The sequence below is a fragment of the Mastigoproctus giganteus genome, chromosome 2 (assembly GCF_048544385.1).
Source record: "Mastigoproctus giganteus isolate SK-2022 chromosome 2, ASM4854438v1, whole genome shotgun sequence".
Classification (NCBI taxonomy): Eukaryota; Metazoa; Arthropoda; class Arachnida; order Uropygi; family Thelyphonidae; genus Mastigoproctus; species Mastigoproctus giganteus.
In genome coordinates, this window is record NC_143576.1 from 66,515,045 (window position 1) to 66,530,738 (window position 15,694).

Below are 15,694 nucleotides of genomic sequence, written 5' to 3' on the forward strand. Positions count from 1 at the left end.
AATCAGAATGTTTTATTTTGGGGGGGGCTCTTTAACTTTCCAGATATTGACTGGAACTTGTGTGTTGGTCACCAAAACACTTTCAGGACTTTTGTGGATTTATTGAATGACTGTTTTCTTCAGCAGTACATCTTAGAAAAAAGCAAGAGGAAACAATACTGTTAATCTGATTAACAGCAGCGATTCTTTATTGATTAAGAACCTGCAGGTAAAAGGCCTTGCTCTGGCTGGCAGCGATCATAGTGTGCTGGTGTGTGATTTACTTAAAGACATAACTACTCCAATTTAAATGGAAGGGCTTTTGCTTTCGTATTGATGACTACAGAGAGCGCAGACAATTTTTTAAATTCTATATAGTGGGACCATCTGAAGATGTTACCAACAGAAAATTTTAGATGGGAAGAATTCAGGGAAGTAATAAATTTTCTGTTTATACTCCGGGACGACCAAACGGTCAGAGGAGTTCACAAGATAGACAGAATACAAGAAACAGCACCATATTCAGCAATCACGGGCTTGAACCCCGGTCATTCAAGACACGTGTACTTATACACCCGCACGCCTGACCACTAGGCTACGGCGGCCCATCGTAGAAGCTACTTGGCTAAATGGATATCAGATGAACTGATGAGATTTGTGATAGAGACGAAAACTGCATGGGATGCATATAAATTGTCAGGTGACACTATGGTAGATATAAATTAGTCAGTAATCAAGTCGCAAAGGAGGTTAGCAAGCAAAGGCAAATTACGAGGTGTGTCTCCGGCAAAGAATGCCAATAAAAGCAGCAATGACTTCTTTACTTACGCTAAGTGATCAGTGAATTATAACCATCGCACCCATTAATGGACTATGCTGCTTAGGTCGTAGTATAAAAAGCCGAGCAGCTTCGTATGCTAGAGATAATTTACATATGGTCTTGCAAGTTAAGGTGATAAAGTAGCAATAATGGGACGTAGTAAGACTATCATGGGCTTTCAAAAGAGCTTGATTGTGGGAAGTTGTGCTTACATATCGGAGCGGCATATCTTGTCGGTTGCTCTCTACCCACTGTGATTAAGTTGTACAAAGAATGGTGTCGAACTGGTCAAACCTTCTCCCGCCGACAGAACTGTAAAGGATTAAGCAAGGTGGATGTTCGTGGTAAGCGAAAGGGTGCAGCTAGTTGTACGGGCCGAATGGCAAGTCACTGTGCCATAATTGGGAATGTAAGAACAATGTCCCAGCTGATGATGCGTCGCACACTCAAATGTACGGTGTACCAGATGTATGAGGTTCCACAGTAAACGACACAAGAGACACCCTCTCCTCACTTCTGATCATTGCCGACCGCGAATGCTGTGGTGTTAAAACACGCTGGCTGGTTGGATACTCGAGGACTGGAAACGAGTGTGCTGGTCGGATGAATCCAAATACCTTGTATTCATCCGACCAGCATTCATACCATGGTGCAACATGCCAACTCACACATTGTGTGGAGCAAGCGACACAAGTCCGTAGACCCATCATGGTGCACACTATCCAGGCAAGTGGCAGTGGTTTCTTAATATAGAGTATGTTTTTCTGGCAAGGACCAAAACCCTTGTTACATATGGACCAACGTTTCACTGATGATTTTTACCAGAAGCTCCTGGACACCATGTGCTAGGGCCGCCGAAAGTGGGCAGGACATAATTATGTATATATATATATATAGTGATCACTGAATTATGACCACCTACTTAATACTTCGTAGGTTTTGCCCTCAGTACAGCAGCTATCTGACATGGCATTGATTCAACAGGATGTCGGAAGCGTTCGGGAGGTATGGTCAACCAAGCTGTGTGTTTGCTTGCCAGCAATACAGGTATGGAGGTGATTGGTGTATCCAGACGCTTGATGTTTCCTTTCCATAGTGTCCCACAAGTGATCTATGGGATTGATATCGGTGGACGTTCGGAGGCCAATCGTTATGCTGGAAGTCAGAACTGTGTTCCTCAGCCCATTCTTGCACAACAATTGCCCGATGGCTCAGCGCATTGTCATTTTGGAAGACACCATCGCCATTCGGGAAAAAGTGTAACAGTCAGCAAGCAGTTGACGATAGCGGAGACCACTGATACATTGTTCCACATGCACCAGGGATCCAAGTTCCTGCCAGTGAAACATGTCCACACCATACAACCGCCTCCACCGGCCTGCAAACGAAGACTGCACCACGGAAATATGATATAGATAAAATTTCACCATTGTACATGGTCGAGATAAAAAACAGATTGGACTCGTTTAATTACATGGAAAGGCAACCAGACGTACTTTGGGGAAAATAAGAAACATCGTGACTAAAACAGCACAGCATACATCCTACAAAAAACGCGCAAAATCGAGTAAGTGGCTGTCAGAAGAAACCATCAAAATTGCTGAAAATAGAAGGAAAGGGAAAGCTGCTGGAGATAGAGATGAGACAAGTAGGCTTAATGCAGAATTCCAAGGGCAGCCAGAAAAGACAAGGAAAAATACTGGAGAGAATGTTGTAAAGATATGGAAGATAGTAACAAAAAAGGGCACACGAGAGACCTCTTCGCACGAATAAAGAAGATGCGTACACGATACACTTTTCACTGCTTGCAAGGGTTTAATAAAAGGCAAAGATGGAAATGAACTGAATGACCAAAAGGAATTAAGAAAATATGGCAGGAGTACACGGAAGAACTGTATACAAATAGAAACAAACATCAACAGATCGAAGCGAAAGGAGATGCGTACACGATACACTTTTCACTGCTTGCAAGGGTTTAATAAAAGGCAAAGATGGAAATGAACTGAATGACCAAAAGGAATTAAGAAAAGATGGCAGGAGTACACGGAAGAACTGTATACAAATAGAAACAAACATCAACAGATCGAAGCGAAAGGACAGGATGAACTAGAACCGGATATTTAAAGCAAGAGGTAGTATGGAACAGCTACGAAGGAGAAAAGCCCCTGGGATTGATGGAATACCAACAGAAATGTTAACACTTTTGCCAATCACAGCTTCGTGCTGAGAGATCTGGAAAAGCCTGAAATTACTCAGACTGCCGTACAATAGCCTTGATATCACACGCAAGCAAGATTCTATTGAAAATCATTCAACCACGATTGTATAGAATCAGAAACAGAGCTGCCTGATGCTCAAGCTGGTTTCTGCAAAGGAAGAGGCACTCATTATCACATCACAAACATCCGTTGGATCATGGAGAAAGCCAAATTTCAGAAAGATACAAAGGGTACTAGGAAAGTTTTGCAATACAGCTTTGTTTATTTAATTTTTTCAAAGTAATTTCCTTTACATTCAATACACCTCTCCATCCTCCGAAACCAATCTTTAAACCAGTTCTGCCAAGTTTCACTAGGGAGTAAAGCACACTCGTTGTCCCAAGCCCGTAGAAGGTCCTCATCACTGGAAAACCGCCTCCCTTTTAGCTTCATTTTCACATGCGGGAACAGTGCAAAGTCGCAGGGAGCAAGGTCTGGACTGTAGGGAGTGTGCTCGAGAAGTTTCAGTCCTGTAGTGGTCAAATATTCGGTGCAGGCTTTGGCGCGGTGAGCTGCAGCATTATCGTGATGGAGGTACCAGGTGTCCATTCTTGACTTTGGCCGCAGGTTCTTCATAGATCCAATGACTTTAGGCAGGCATTGTTCAGTATACCACTTAGCTGTGACTGTCTTCTGCGTGTCCAAAACGACACGTTCCACAATTCCACTCAATTTAAAAAATACAGCTATCATTTTCTTCTTTACAGATCGGGATTTTCTGACAATTACGGGTGTGTCGTCATCATCAAAGACCCAAACTTTGTTTTGAGCCTTGGTCGGCAGATCGTAATAGTACAGTCAAGTCTCGTCACCTGTCACGATGTTGTTCACATACCGAGATCGTCCCTTATCAAACTTTTTTAACATCTCCCGGCACCAAGTCACACGTCGTGTCATCTGCTCTTCAGTCAGTTGATGCGGCACCCAGAGAGAACAAAGTTTCTTCACGTGCAAATGATCTTGCAGAATCGAACGAATTGCTGGTGCATTTAGGCCCAAAGTATCCTCTATCTGTTGGTAGGTCACTCGCCTGTTTCGTCAAGCATTTTCCTCACAGCAGTAACGTTTTCCTCCGTAACTGACGTTCGTGGCCTTCCCGGCCTCTCAGAATCCTCCAGAGTGAAATTTCCCCTTTGGAATTCTCTATACCACCTGAATATCGTTGTACGATGTGGACAATCATCATCTAGTGCAAGAGTCATTTCTTCTAAGCACTGGTCTATGGTTAAACCACGCACGAAATTATACCACAAAACTGTCCTTATCTCATTTCGTGACCACGATGCCATCGCAAGCACTTTACACTCTCACTACTAATGAATAACTGAGCCCATCGACTTGGCGCGGTGGCTACTATGCACGTATGAACATGTCTCAACATGCAGCAACAAGCAGCTTCCTGTGATTCATTCTTGCGTCATATTGCAAAACTTTCCTAGTACCCTTTGTATATACGTGTTTCATCGGTCACACCAAAGTATTTGATTGTGTTGAACACGAAAAATTGTGGAATTCTTTGATAGAATTGGGGGTTACCGGCACGCTTATAAGATCATTGTACACCAACCAAAAGAAATGTCAGAATATTTGGAGATGCAGACTGGTTTGAAACCGGTGTGTGCTTCCTCAGTTATAAGGAAATTGTACTTGGATGAGTCAGAAATTGGAGCGAAAATTGGCGGCAGAAACATCAATAATTTAAGATATGCACAACTCTGCTTGCAGAAAATGAGGAAGATCCAACACAATTGATTTTAATGGTTAGAGATGAGGGCGAAAAAGTGAGACCACAACTTAACATCAAGAAAAAAAAAATTATGACAACAGCCAGGACTGGAGAAGTTAAATTTAACAATGAAGGGGTCGAATCTGTTCATGATTCATTTTTCTTGGATCTAAGATCGACCGAGGCGGAGAATCTGCCCCTGAAATTAAAAGGATTTTACTTCGACGCAGAGCAATGATGAGCATGGAAATGATCTGGAAAGACAAAGTCGTCAGCCTTACCATGAAGATCTGAATGGTTAATGCTATAGTGTTTCCCATAACAACTTACGGGTGTGAAAGCTGGACAATGAAAAAAGCAGACAGAAGAAAAATTGACGTTTTTGAGTTCTTGTAACTGGAGAAAGCTGCTTCGCATAACATGGACAGCGAAAGTTACGAACAGAGAGGTTTTGGATCGCGGAAAGCCAGAAATATCATTGCGAGGCAAGATCACCAAGCTAAGATTGCCCTATTTCGGTCACGTAATGCGATTCAATTCATTGGAAAAATCGATAATGCGTCAGTGGAACAAGTAGAAGATGTCGGCAAAGAACATGCTGGCTCTACACCATCATGAGCGACAATGGCATGTGCATGAAGGACTTGGAAGTCCGGATAGCATGGAGGCAGCCTGCCCATAAAGTCTCCGAAAGTCGGCTGCGACTGAACGGATGAAAAAAACAACAATTCAATGAAGAACTGCACAAACTATCAGAGAAATGGATAGGGAAGGTTTTTTTTTTTTTTGTTGTTTTTTTGCTGATGCTGAGCTTGCTGTCTTGCATAAAATATTAATATTAATTTGATTAAACTGGGACAAATAGAAATCCTAGTTATCATTTCTTTGTTCATCTATCCGCATATGTGAATGGACGAACAAAAGTGGTTTCTTTTGGTTGAATTTTCATGAAATGTTATATTTCCTTCTTTTAGCGTGATTTGTAGAGCTCAATTTTATTAAAATAACCAGTAGAATCTGGAATTATTATTTTTTCATACACGTCATATGAGCTATTTGTATACTGTAGTTGAAGCAGTGGATATTGTTTATTACCATGAACATGCACACAATTTCATTGTTCTGCATAAAAATCGTTTTTTTCCCCCCTCTTTTTTTGTTAAGAATCATTACATCATCGCTAATGCGCCTGGATATGTAACGCACGTCGTACAAACTTGTTTTTCAGAGTACGCTATCGACGAAAATATTTCCTTAGTTATCAAGGTTCGTTGATAGTGTCATATGGAACTTTGAAATAATACAGAAATTCTTGATTCTTAAATGTAATGCAATGTGTTTCTGTCAAAATTTATACAACTTGTGTACAGTACTAGTAAACAGATTGTGTGCATCCACCACGCATCGCTTCAAGCAGATGAAGCAATAGGATAATTGTACGTTGTTTTCAAGGCGGAAGTGACGCTTTCTGCGTTTCAGAAATACATAGTCAATCAACTTTTAACTGTCTTAGGGCCATCTTGGAAGGGCCTGGACGTTTGTAGGAGAAATTTCAAAACACGCGTTTCGCGTGGTGAACAGAAACACTGCTCGTTATGGTGCAGCCTGTTTTATGCGTCAGCTCACCGCTTTTATTGCGGTAGTATCCTGTTGCCAGGCGACTGATTTGCGCAACAACAGAAGTGATCGATATAATCCCCTGACAGCAAGTACGTGGGTTTGCTCTTTAAGCAAAGTGTTTGCTATTCACTGGAAATATGGATGTTCAGCGATTCCCCTCTCCTTTCAGGATTATTTTTCTGTTTGGGATAATAAATGGAGGATTTTGTCAGAAGATTATTCCTCTCCTAATGCCGAATGTAAGACCTACAGAGGTAAGTACTCTTTACTTTATGATACTTCCCTGCATCATTTGCCATAACTATTACTACTTTTTCTTCAGGTAATTACTGCGTAGCAGTTGATAATTGAATTACTGCGTAGCAGTTGATAATTGTAATGCATTTTAAAAGCACGGTACTCATAATGAAGCTTAATTTTTATTGTTGTTTTTATTATTGAACACATGGTTGTGGAGGTAAAAATGTTTGCAATTGGAACGCTGGTTGGTATAAGCATATGGGGAAAAAATCGTCAGGTTTTTCGTGTGGAGAGAGGAAATAACGTAACACTCAGCAGGATGTTACGTCCTGTGTCTTATACCATAATTCCTTGCTAGTGGTCTTCACCCTCACGCCATCGTTACCTAACATGCTATAAATGCCAATTTTTCCATATGCTTACTTAAACCGAAAGTTACTGTTACAGGCCTGGTCGCACCACACCGTGAAGTCCAACATGTAACAGTAACTGTCATTAACTTTCATGGAAAGACAATATATGGTGCAAGAGACAATATGAAAAAATAAATGAATAAATAAAAAATATCAGTTTTGATACTTAAGTGTGATAATTTTTATTAATCATAACATTCTGAAAAAATGAAGACAACACATTTTATAGTTAACTGTTTTATTACATTTTGAATGTTTTACATGTAATTTATAATCAAACTAATGTATACATTTATTCTTTAAATCTAATAATTTGATTACTATATTTGAATAGAAATTATTTTAATTTTAAATTTAGCTCATTTTGAATGTTTGAAGTTTGTGTTGCTTTTAATGCATCATTTTTGTTTTTACAATAACACTACCCTACAATTTTTTTTTTCTTCATACCTCTGGAACAAAAGTTGGTTATTTTGAACAAAATTAATGTCCAGATCATGAAAATATCAGTCTTTTACTTCTGTCACATCTACATCGAAAAATTTATGCATTTTTTAAATTCCTTGTTTTTATACAATATCAGCATACATGGTTGTAATTATTACACACAATATATTACTTAGACATGTTTACCACCCAATGATTTCCTTTTATACTCAAGATTGCTTTCCCGTTTAAGGAACCAACAGTAATGTCCCATCATGGCAGAGTCCCAGTGACCTTGGTATTGATTTTCCATTGCAGATAGGTCCTGGTGGAAGCCATCTCGTTGTTCATCACTGACATCTCCTAAGTTTTCAGGAAAGAAATCCAGATGGGAATGAAGGAAATGCATTTTCAATGACATTCAGCACCCCATGTTTTGTAACATGGGGTGCTGAATTTGAAATTTGAAAGTGTCTGCAATTCTGCCCAGACACAATAGGAGGGAGTATATGATGAGAACCTTGTCGATCAATTCGGCCCTGGAAAGATTGTGCAAGGCTCAAGGGGTAGAATTTTTTTCAGCCTGGACTGTACTTTTTAACAGCAGAGATTGCTTCTACAGGGATGGGATACACTTAAATAGAAAGGGTGCAAGAATATTTGCTGATGCTATCGAGGCAGTGTTAGGTGGGTCGGAAAACTGCTAGCTTGGGGGGGAGACAAAGACCAATAGATTGACAGTAGCCACTGGCAGAGGTGAAAGAGATTCTTGCACTGCTTCTATTAGAATGAGCAGAAGCCTGAAAAACAAGATGCATGATATTTTTAGCATTAGCATTAGCATTAGTAGAGGCATATGATGCAAGAAAGCAAGCTTATGCACCATCAGCCAAAAAAAAAAAAAAAACCCACTTCCACTTCACCCCTCTGTTCGTTCAAAATACCTGTCCAGCTGAGCCTTAAACTTATTTAGGCTATCAACCTCCACCACAAGGGATGGAAGTCTGTTCCACCAACCAACCACCCGCTGGCTAAAGGCAAATTTCCGCACGTCTATCCTACATCTGTCTTTCCTCAATTTGAATTTATGCCCTCTCAGGTGATTTTTCTGAGCTAGAGGAAGAATCCCATCAGCATTGAGCATGCTTAAACCATTCAAGGCTTTATACACCTCTATCAGATCACCTCGCTGGTGCCTAGTCTCCAGACACTGTAATTTGCAAAACTTAAGCCTTTCTTCGTAAGAGCACCCCTTTGTTCCATTCCCTAATCTTGTTGCCCTTCTCTGTACTCGTTCCAGCAGCTCTACATCCTTCTTGAAATGAGGCCTCCAGACCTGTATACAGTACTCTAGGTGTGGCCTGACCATTGCCTGATACAATGGAATAATCACCTCCTTATCCCTGCTGGAAAAATTCCTGTATATCATTGACAATACTCCATGAGATACTCTTGCAGCCCGTCTGCACTGCTCAGAGAACTTCATATCTGCCTGCACAACCACCCCCAAGTCCCTTTCATTCTCTACCACTGTCAGTGTAGTACCACAGAGTTGATACGTTGCTCTGGGGTTGCTGTTTCCCATGTGTAGTACTTTACATTTGTCAATGTTAAACTTCATTTGCCACCTCTCAGCCCATCTGCTCAACCTTTCCAGATCGTGTTGCAGCAGCATAGTGTCAGTAGTGTCCTTGACAACCCTGCCAACCTTTGTATCATCTGCAAACTTGGACATTAAGCTTGATATGCCATCATCAATATCATTTATAAATACAGAAAACAATAATGGACCCAACACTGAGCCCTGAGGGACTCCACTAATAACATTAGTCCACGATGAGCAGTGTCCATTGATTACCACTCTCTGTCTTCTCCCCCTCACCACCCCTTTATCCATAGCAGCAATATGCCTCCATTGTCACACTGCTCCAATTTGTGTAGCAGTCTTCCATGTGCAACAGTATCAAAAGCCTTTCTAAGATCCAAGTATATAATATCAAAGTTATTCCCTGCATCCAGTTCTTTTGTGACTGCATCATAGTATCCAATCAAGTTGGTCAGGCAAGACTTACCCTTAACAAAACCATGCTGTGTCTGAGCTATAACTGAAGTCTTGTCTAAATGATCCTGCAGTGCTTCTTTAACCAGTGCCTCCATTAATTTTCCTGGAACAGAAGTTAAGCTCACAGGTCTATAATTACTTGTGTCAGCCTTTGATCCTCTTTTGTGAATTGGGGTCACATTTGCACATTTCCAGTCTATGGGTACCTCCCCTGAGTCCAAGGAAGCTCTCATAATTATGGCTAAGGGTTTGCTTACTTCCTTTGCTGCCTCGTTTAATATAACTGGATAGATCCCATCTGCCCCGGGTGCCTTTCTTGTGTTTATCTTCAACAGTTTCTCCTCCACTTTACTCCCAGTTATATCAAGATTCTGTAGCTTACTGCTAGAGTTGAATACACCTCTGGCATTCCCCTTGCTGAATAACTCCTCATGTGTGAATGTCGATGCAAAATATTCATTTAGTTTGTTAGCTACCTGAGCAGGATCATCAACAGTTGACCCATCAATATCAAGTGGACCAATCTGATTCCCCCTTCCTTCTAAAGTTTACATAAGTAAAGAACTCTTTGCTGTTTTTCTTTGCATCCCTTTCCAAAGATTTCTCGTAATCTGCCTTCGCCTGCCTAACCTCCTTTGTAACTTGGTTACAGATCAACTTGTATCTATCATAGGCTTCTGTGTCACGTGTTAATTTGTATGTATCCCATGCATTTTTCTTCTCTGCCATATGTCTCATTAGTTCATCTGACAACCATTTAGGCCTGAACCTTGAACAATATTTCTTTGTTGGTATGTAAAGCCTGGTAGCTTCCAAGATTAGTTCCTTGAATGCTTCCCATTTTGAATTTGCTGTTGGTAACATCATCAGTTGGTCCCACTGTATAGAATTTAAATACTGTCTCAGACCATCATAGTCGCCTTTGCGAAAGCAAAAACCCTTCCCTTTACCTCTGATGGTAGTTACCTCCTTGAGTAAATCCCACTTCAGCACACTGTGATCACTGCCACCCAGTGGTTCCTTTATCTGCAGATTCCTAATGCATGAAGAATCACTACTGATAATCAGATCAAGAGTATTACTCTTGATCTGATTATGTAGCTTACTCCCTCTAGTTGCCTCCCGAACATGCTCGTGTAGAAAACAATCGTCCAATAAATCCACAAAAGCCTTGCTAGTGTGTGAGTGACCAACCCACAAATTCCAGTCAATATCTGGGAAATTAAAATCCCCCATTATAAGATTCTCTGATTTACTGGCCCATTCTATTTCCCTGTACAGTATCTTATTATACTCATCAGAGTCATTAGGCCTATAGCACACTCCTACTCTCAATTTTGATTTACCTATGCTTATGTCACACCAAACTGACTCGACACTGCCCTGTCCATCGATGTCGACTGGCTTCACTTCCTTGGATTTTATGTGTTTTTTACTAATAGCATAACCCCTCCTCCCTTCCTATCCTGTCTATCCTTTCTGTAGACGTTGTACTCCCCAAATTCCAGTTCTGCATTCCTTATATCTGTGTGACACCACGTCTCTGATATCCCAACAATATCTGCCTTTGATGTTTTGAGCAATACCTCAAATTATCAAATTTATTTACTAAACTCCTAGCATTGGTGTACACGCAAGTATACCTGCACCTGTTTCTATTTTTAGCTACCCTAACACAACCCATGTGTTTACTTGTACCGCAATGGCTCCCAGCAGTCTCTGAAATACCATGCATCTTGTTTTTCAGACTTCTGCTCATTCTAATAGAAGCAGTGCAAGAATCTCTTTCACCTCTGCCAGTGGCTCAATCTATTGGTCTTTGTCTCCCCCCAAGCTAGCAGTTTGATAGATCCAGTTTAATATAACTGGATCTATCCAGTTATATTAAAGGAGGCAGCAAAGGAAGTAAGCAATCCCTTAGCCATAATTATGAGAGCTTCCTTGGACTCAGGGGAGGTACCCATAGACTGGAAATGTGCAAATGTGACCCCAATTCACAAAGGAGGATCAAAGGCTGACACAAGTAATTATAGACCTGTGAGCTTAACTTCTGTTCCAGGAAAATTAATGGAGGCACTGGTTAAAGAAGCACAGCAGGATCATTTAGGCAAGACTTCAGTTATAGCTCGGACACAGCATGGTTTTGTTAAGGGGAAGTCTTGCCTGACCAATTTGATTGGATATTATGATGCAGTCACAAAAGAACTGGATGCAGGGAATAGCTTTGATATTATATAATTGGATCTTAGAAAGGCTTTTGATACTGTTGCACATGGAAGACTGCTACACAAATTGGAGCAGTGTGACATTGGAGGCAAATTGCTGCAATGGATAAAGGGGTGGTTGAGGGGGAGAAGACAGAGAGTGGTAATCAGTGGACACTGCTCATCGTGGATTAATGTTATTAGTGGAGTCCCTCAGGGCTCAGCGTTGGGTCCATTATTGTTTTCTGTATTTATAAATGATATTGATGATGGTATATCAAGCTTAATGTCGAAGTTTGCAGACGATACAAAGGTTGGCAGGGGTGTCAAGGACACTACTGACACTATGCTGCTGCAACAGGATCTGGAAAGGTTGAGCAGATGGGCTGAGAGGTGGCAAATGAAGTTTAACATTGACAAATGAAAAGTACTACACATGGGGAAACAGCAACCCCAGAGCAACGTATCAACTCTGTGGTACTACACTGACAGTGGTAGAGAATGAAAGGGACTTGGGGGTGGTTGTGCAGGCAGATATGAAGTTCTCTGAGCAGTGCAGACGGGCTGCAAGAGTAGCTCATGGAGTATTGTCAATGATATACAGGAATTTTTCCAGCAGGGATAAGGAGGTGATTATTCCCTTGTATAAGGCAGTGGTCAGGCCGCACCTAGAGTACTGTATACAGGTCTGGAGGCCTCATTTCAAGAAGGATGTAGAGCTGCTGGAACGAGTACAGAGAAGGGCAACAAGATTAGTGAATGGAACAAAGGGGTGCTCTTACGAAGAAAGGCTTAAGTTTTGCAAATTACAGTGTCTGGAGACTAGGCACCAGCGAGGTGATCTGATAGAGGTGTATAAAGTCTTGAATGGTTTGAGCATGCTCAATGCTGATTGGATTCTTCCTCTAGCTCAGAATAATCACCTGAGAGGGAATAAATTCAAATTGAGGAAAGACAGATGTAGGATAGACGTGCGGAAATTTGCCTTTAGCCAGCGGGTGGTTGGTTGGTGGAACAGACTTCCATCCCTTGTAGTGGAGGTTGATAGCCTAAATAAGTTTAAGGCTCAGCTGGACAGGTATTTTGAACGAACAGAGTGGTGAAGTGGAAGTGGGTTTTTTTTTTTTTTTTTTGGCTGATGCTGCATAAGCTTGCTTTCTTGCATCAAATGCCTCTACTAATGCTAATGCTAACATTTCGGCGTTTGTCACCAGTTGCTTTTCTCTTTTCGAGGAATCCGTGTACCACTGCCTTGAAAGATCTCCATGCAGCCAGTTCAATATCATTCAGGTTTCTTTGAAATTCTTCATCTTTTAGGAGCTTTCTTATTTGAGGACCTATGAAAATTCCTTTTTTCAGCTTTGCATGAGATAAATTTATAAACATTTTCAGTAAATATGCGAATCCTCTGCTTTCTTTATCCAGTGCCTTAGTGAAATTCTTAATCAGTCCAAGCTTGATGTGTAAAGGGGGAAGAAAAACCTTTTGTGGATCAACCAATGGAACATACTTTACATTGCTTTTGCTGGGAATATATTCATCTTTCTTATCCCAATTTTGTACGACACAGTGTTTGGCTGTTGCACGACTATCCCACAAACACAGGAAACAACAGTATTTAGTGAAACCACCTTGAAACTCAACAAGCAGGCCAATTACTTTGAGATCACCACAAATATTCCAACCATAGTCATTGTAACGTATAGCAGCAAGAATCTGGGACATACTATCGTAAGTTTCTTTCAGGCCAACAGTACGAAGGAATTGATGGTAAAGTATGAAGCAAACTTATCTTTGATGCATCAATGAACAAATGCCATTCAGAGGTATTGTGATCAATGTTCAGGTCGTGCATAAGACCAACAATGTATTTACAGACACACATGTTGTTTTCTAGTGCAAAATATCTTGAACAATGTATTTACAGACACACATGTTGTTTTCTAGTGCAAAATATCTTGAAAACTCCTCATTTCACGTACGGTATAAGTCTCTGATCAAGTTGCTTAATTCTTTTTGTTCAATGTAGTGTGGAGCCTTTTCTTTTACTGGCTCGTAGTTCAAATCATGTGAAGTACATGGTTCCGTGCCATCTGGTAAAATGATTTCTTCTGTACCTTCATCACTACTTCCAATACCCCAAGATTTTGGTGGCACAGGTATTGGCAGTTCTTTACTGTGTGGCACTAGCCTAATTGCTGATGGGATATTTGATGCAGTGCTTGCTCTTTTTTGTAAATACCTTTTTTATTTTTGTCATGTAGCAGTCGTCGAAATGATTCTTGCGTTTGTGCCACGCCATAGGGATGGCAAAACGTAATGCTCTCAGCTTGCTATATAGCCACAGCATCAAGTTCATTGTGCAAGTAATACAACAGTTATGTGGAGCCCAATTTTTTTTCTTGGTCACTGATCTTGCAGCCGAAGTACAATGAATATGCAACTTTTGTGACATTGTATATTTCCTTCCTCTGAGTTTTTGGGGTTAAGTGTCCACAAACGTAGCAGAAGTTGTCTGGGTGATTGACACAAGTTCTGTGCTTTGTCTTCTCCTTCTTAACAATGCATTAACCTAAAAACAGTAAAAGCAATTGGTAAATTTGAACAGAAAGTGAATTCTTGTAGCTTAGTTTATCATACACTATATATTGAACAGTTGAATGGTTTAATAAAATTAATAAAAATACTGACTTGTCTGGAAAACAAAACCAACCAAAAGTTAATAAGTTTCAAAATTGTATTTCAAACAGTAATGATACCTTTGTACTGAATCCAGTTATCTATGTATATCTTAAAACTGAGATGTGATAGGAAATTTTTATGCAAATATATATATATAAAATATTACTAGTATAAAATACATTAAGTAGATGTTTACATTATTGTAACTCTGTCTTATCTAATCTTACTTCTCTGTTGTATTATTCTTGATGATTATATATATATATATATATATATATATATAAGAGAGAGAGAGAGAGAGAATAAAAACACAATAGTTATTTTTTCGAAATAATTCAGGCACTCTTCTAGTTGTGGGTACATATGAAATTCTCGAGCTTTTTCATAATCATATTTGCTCTTAAACTGTTTTCCAGGGCCTTTTCAAAGTTTTTTTCCTTCTAATCTTCTCTTCTTCTTCTTTCGGGATTGTCTCTTGTAAATGCCACTGATGACAAATAGCTTGGACAGTTTGGAAAATGTGATGGAACAGCTCCATGAATTAATTTTGGATGCTTGAAATATATAAGGCCATTCACTTTTTTTTCCCATCAATTTAGATGTCCGTCTAACTATCTGGGATGGCTCGAAATGAATCTTGCACACATCTGTAACAATTTGAAATATATAAATAAAATGTTATGATCTCTTCCGAATTTCACTTTTTATTTGTTATTAGTTTTACAACTAAGGATACCTCTGTCCATGTACACAGGCCTATAGTTTATCGAAGGTTGCATATAATTACATTTCATGTATTTATCTGCACTAAAAGTTTCAATAAATAAAATTAATATTATGTATCATACAAATGTTGAGATTTTTTGATTTCTTAAACAAGCATGCACGCACTTTTCTTCAGTGTATCCAATACATGAAAGGAATATTTAATATATAAAGGAAACCACAAAAGCCAAAATTGTGACAAAATTTACTTCTATATTCTGACAAGAATATATGTTTCATATTCTTATATATTATCATTTCGTTATTGTTAAAATACTCCTATTTAAGATAACTGCTATTAATGTACCACAAACGTATTTTAGCAAACTTACCTTTGAATGTTCAGATGGCATGAAGTCTTTCCTTCGTATAGCTTTCAACCATTTCTTAGTTAAAACAGTATCCTTCAACGGAAATCCAAAGACGTGTACTTTTGGACCACCTTTATAATTCCCACGGCATTCAGGAACACAACATTTTCCAGGCATTATTAAAAATT

The 15,694-nt window shown here is 39.7% G+C and overlaps 1 protein-coding gene across 3 annotated transcripts in view; it reads left to right on the forward strand.

The window, feature by feature from the left end:
- Window positions 1–6,215: 6,215 nt before the first annotated feature.
- Phm (Peptidylglycine-alpha-hydroxylating monooxygenase) overlaps window positions 6,216–15,694 on the forward strand; it is a 271,952-nt gene continuing 262,473 nt past the window's right edge. The window contains exon 1 of one of the 3 annotated variants that reach the window (XM_090389021.1): window positions 6,216–6,657. In XM_090389021.1, coding sequence (XP_090245147.1) covers window positions 6,541–6,657 — 117 coding nt within the window. In that variant the 5' untranslated portion in view covers window positions 6,216–6,540. The remainder of the gene's footprint in view (window positions 6,658–15,694) is intronic. The other 2 variants (XM_090389029.1, XM_090389034.1) reach the window with 2 other exon arrangements.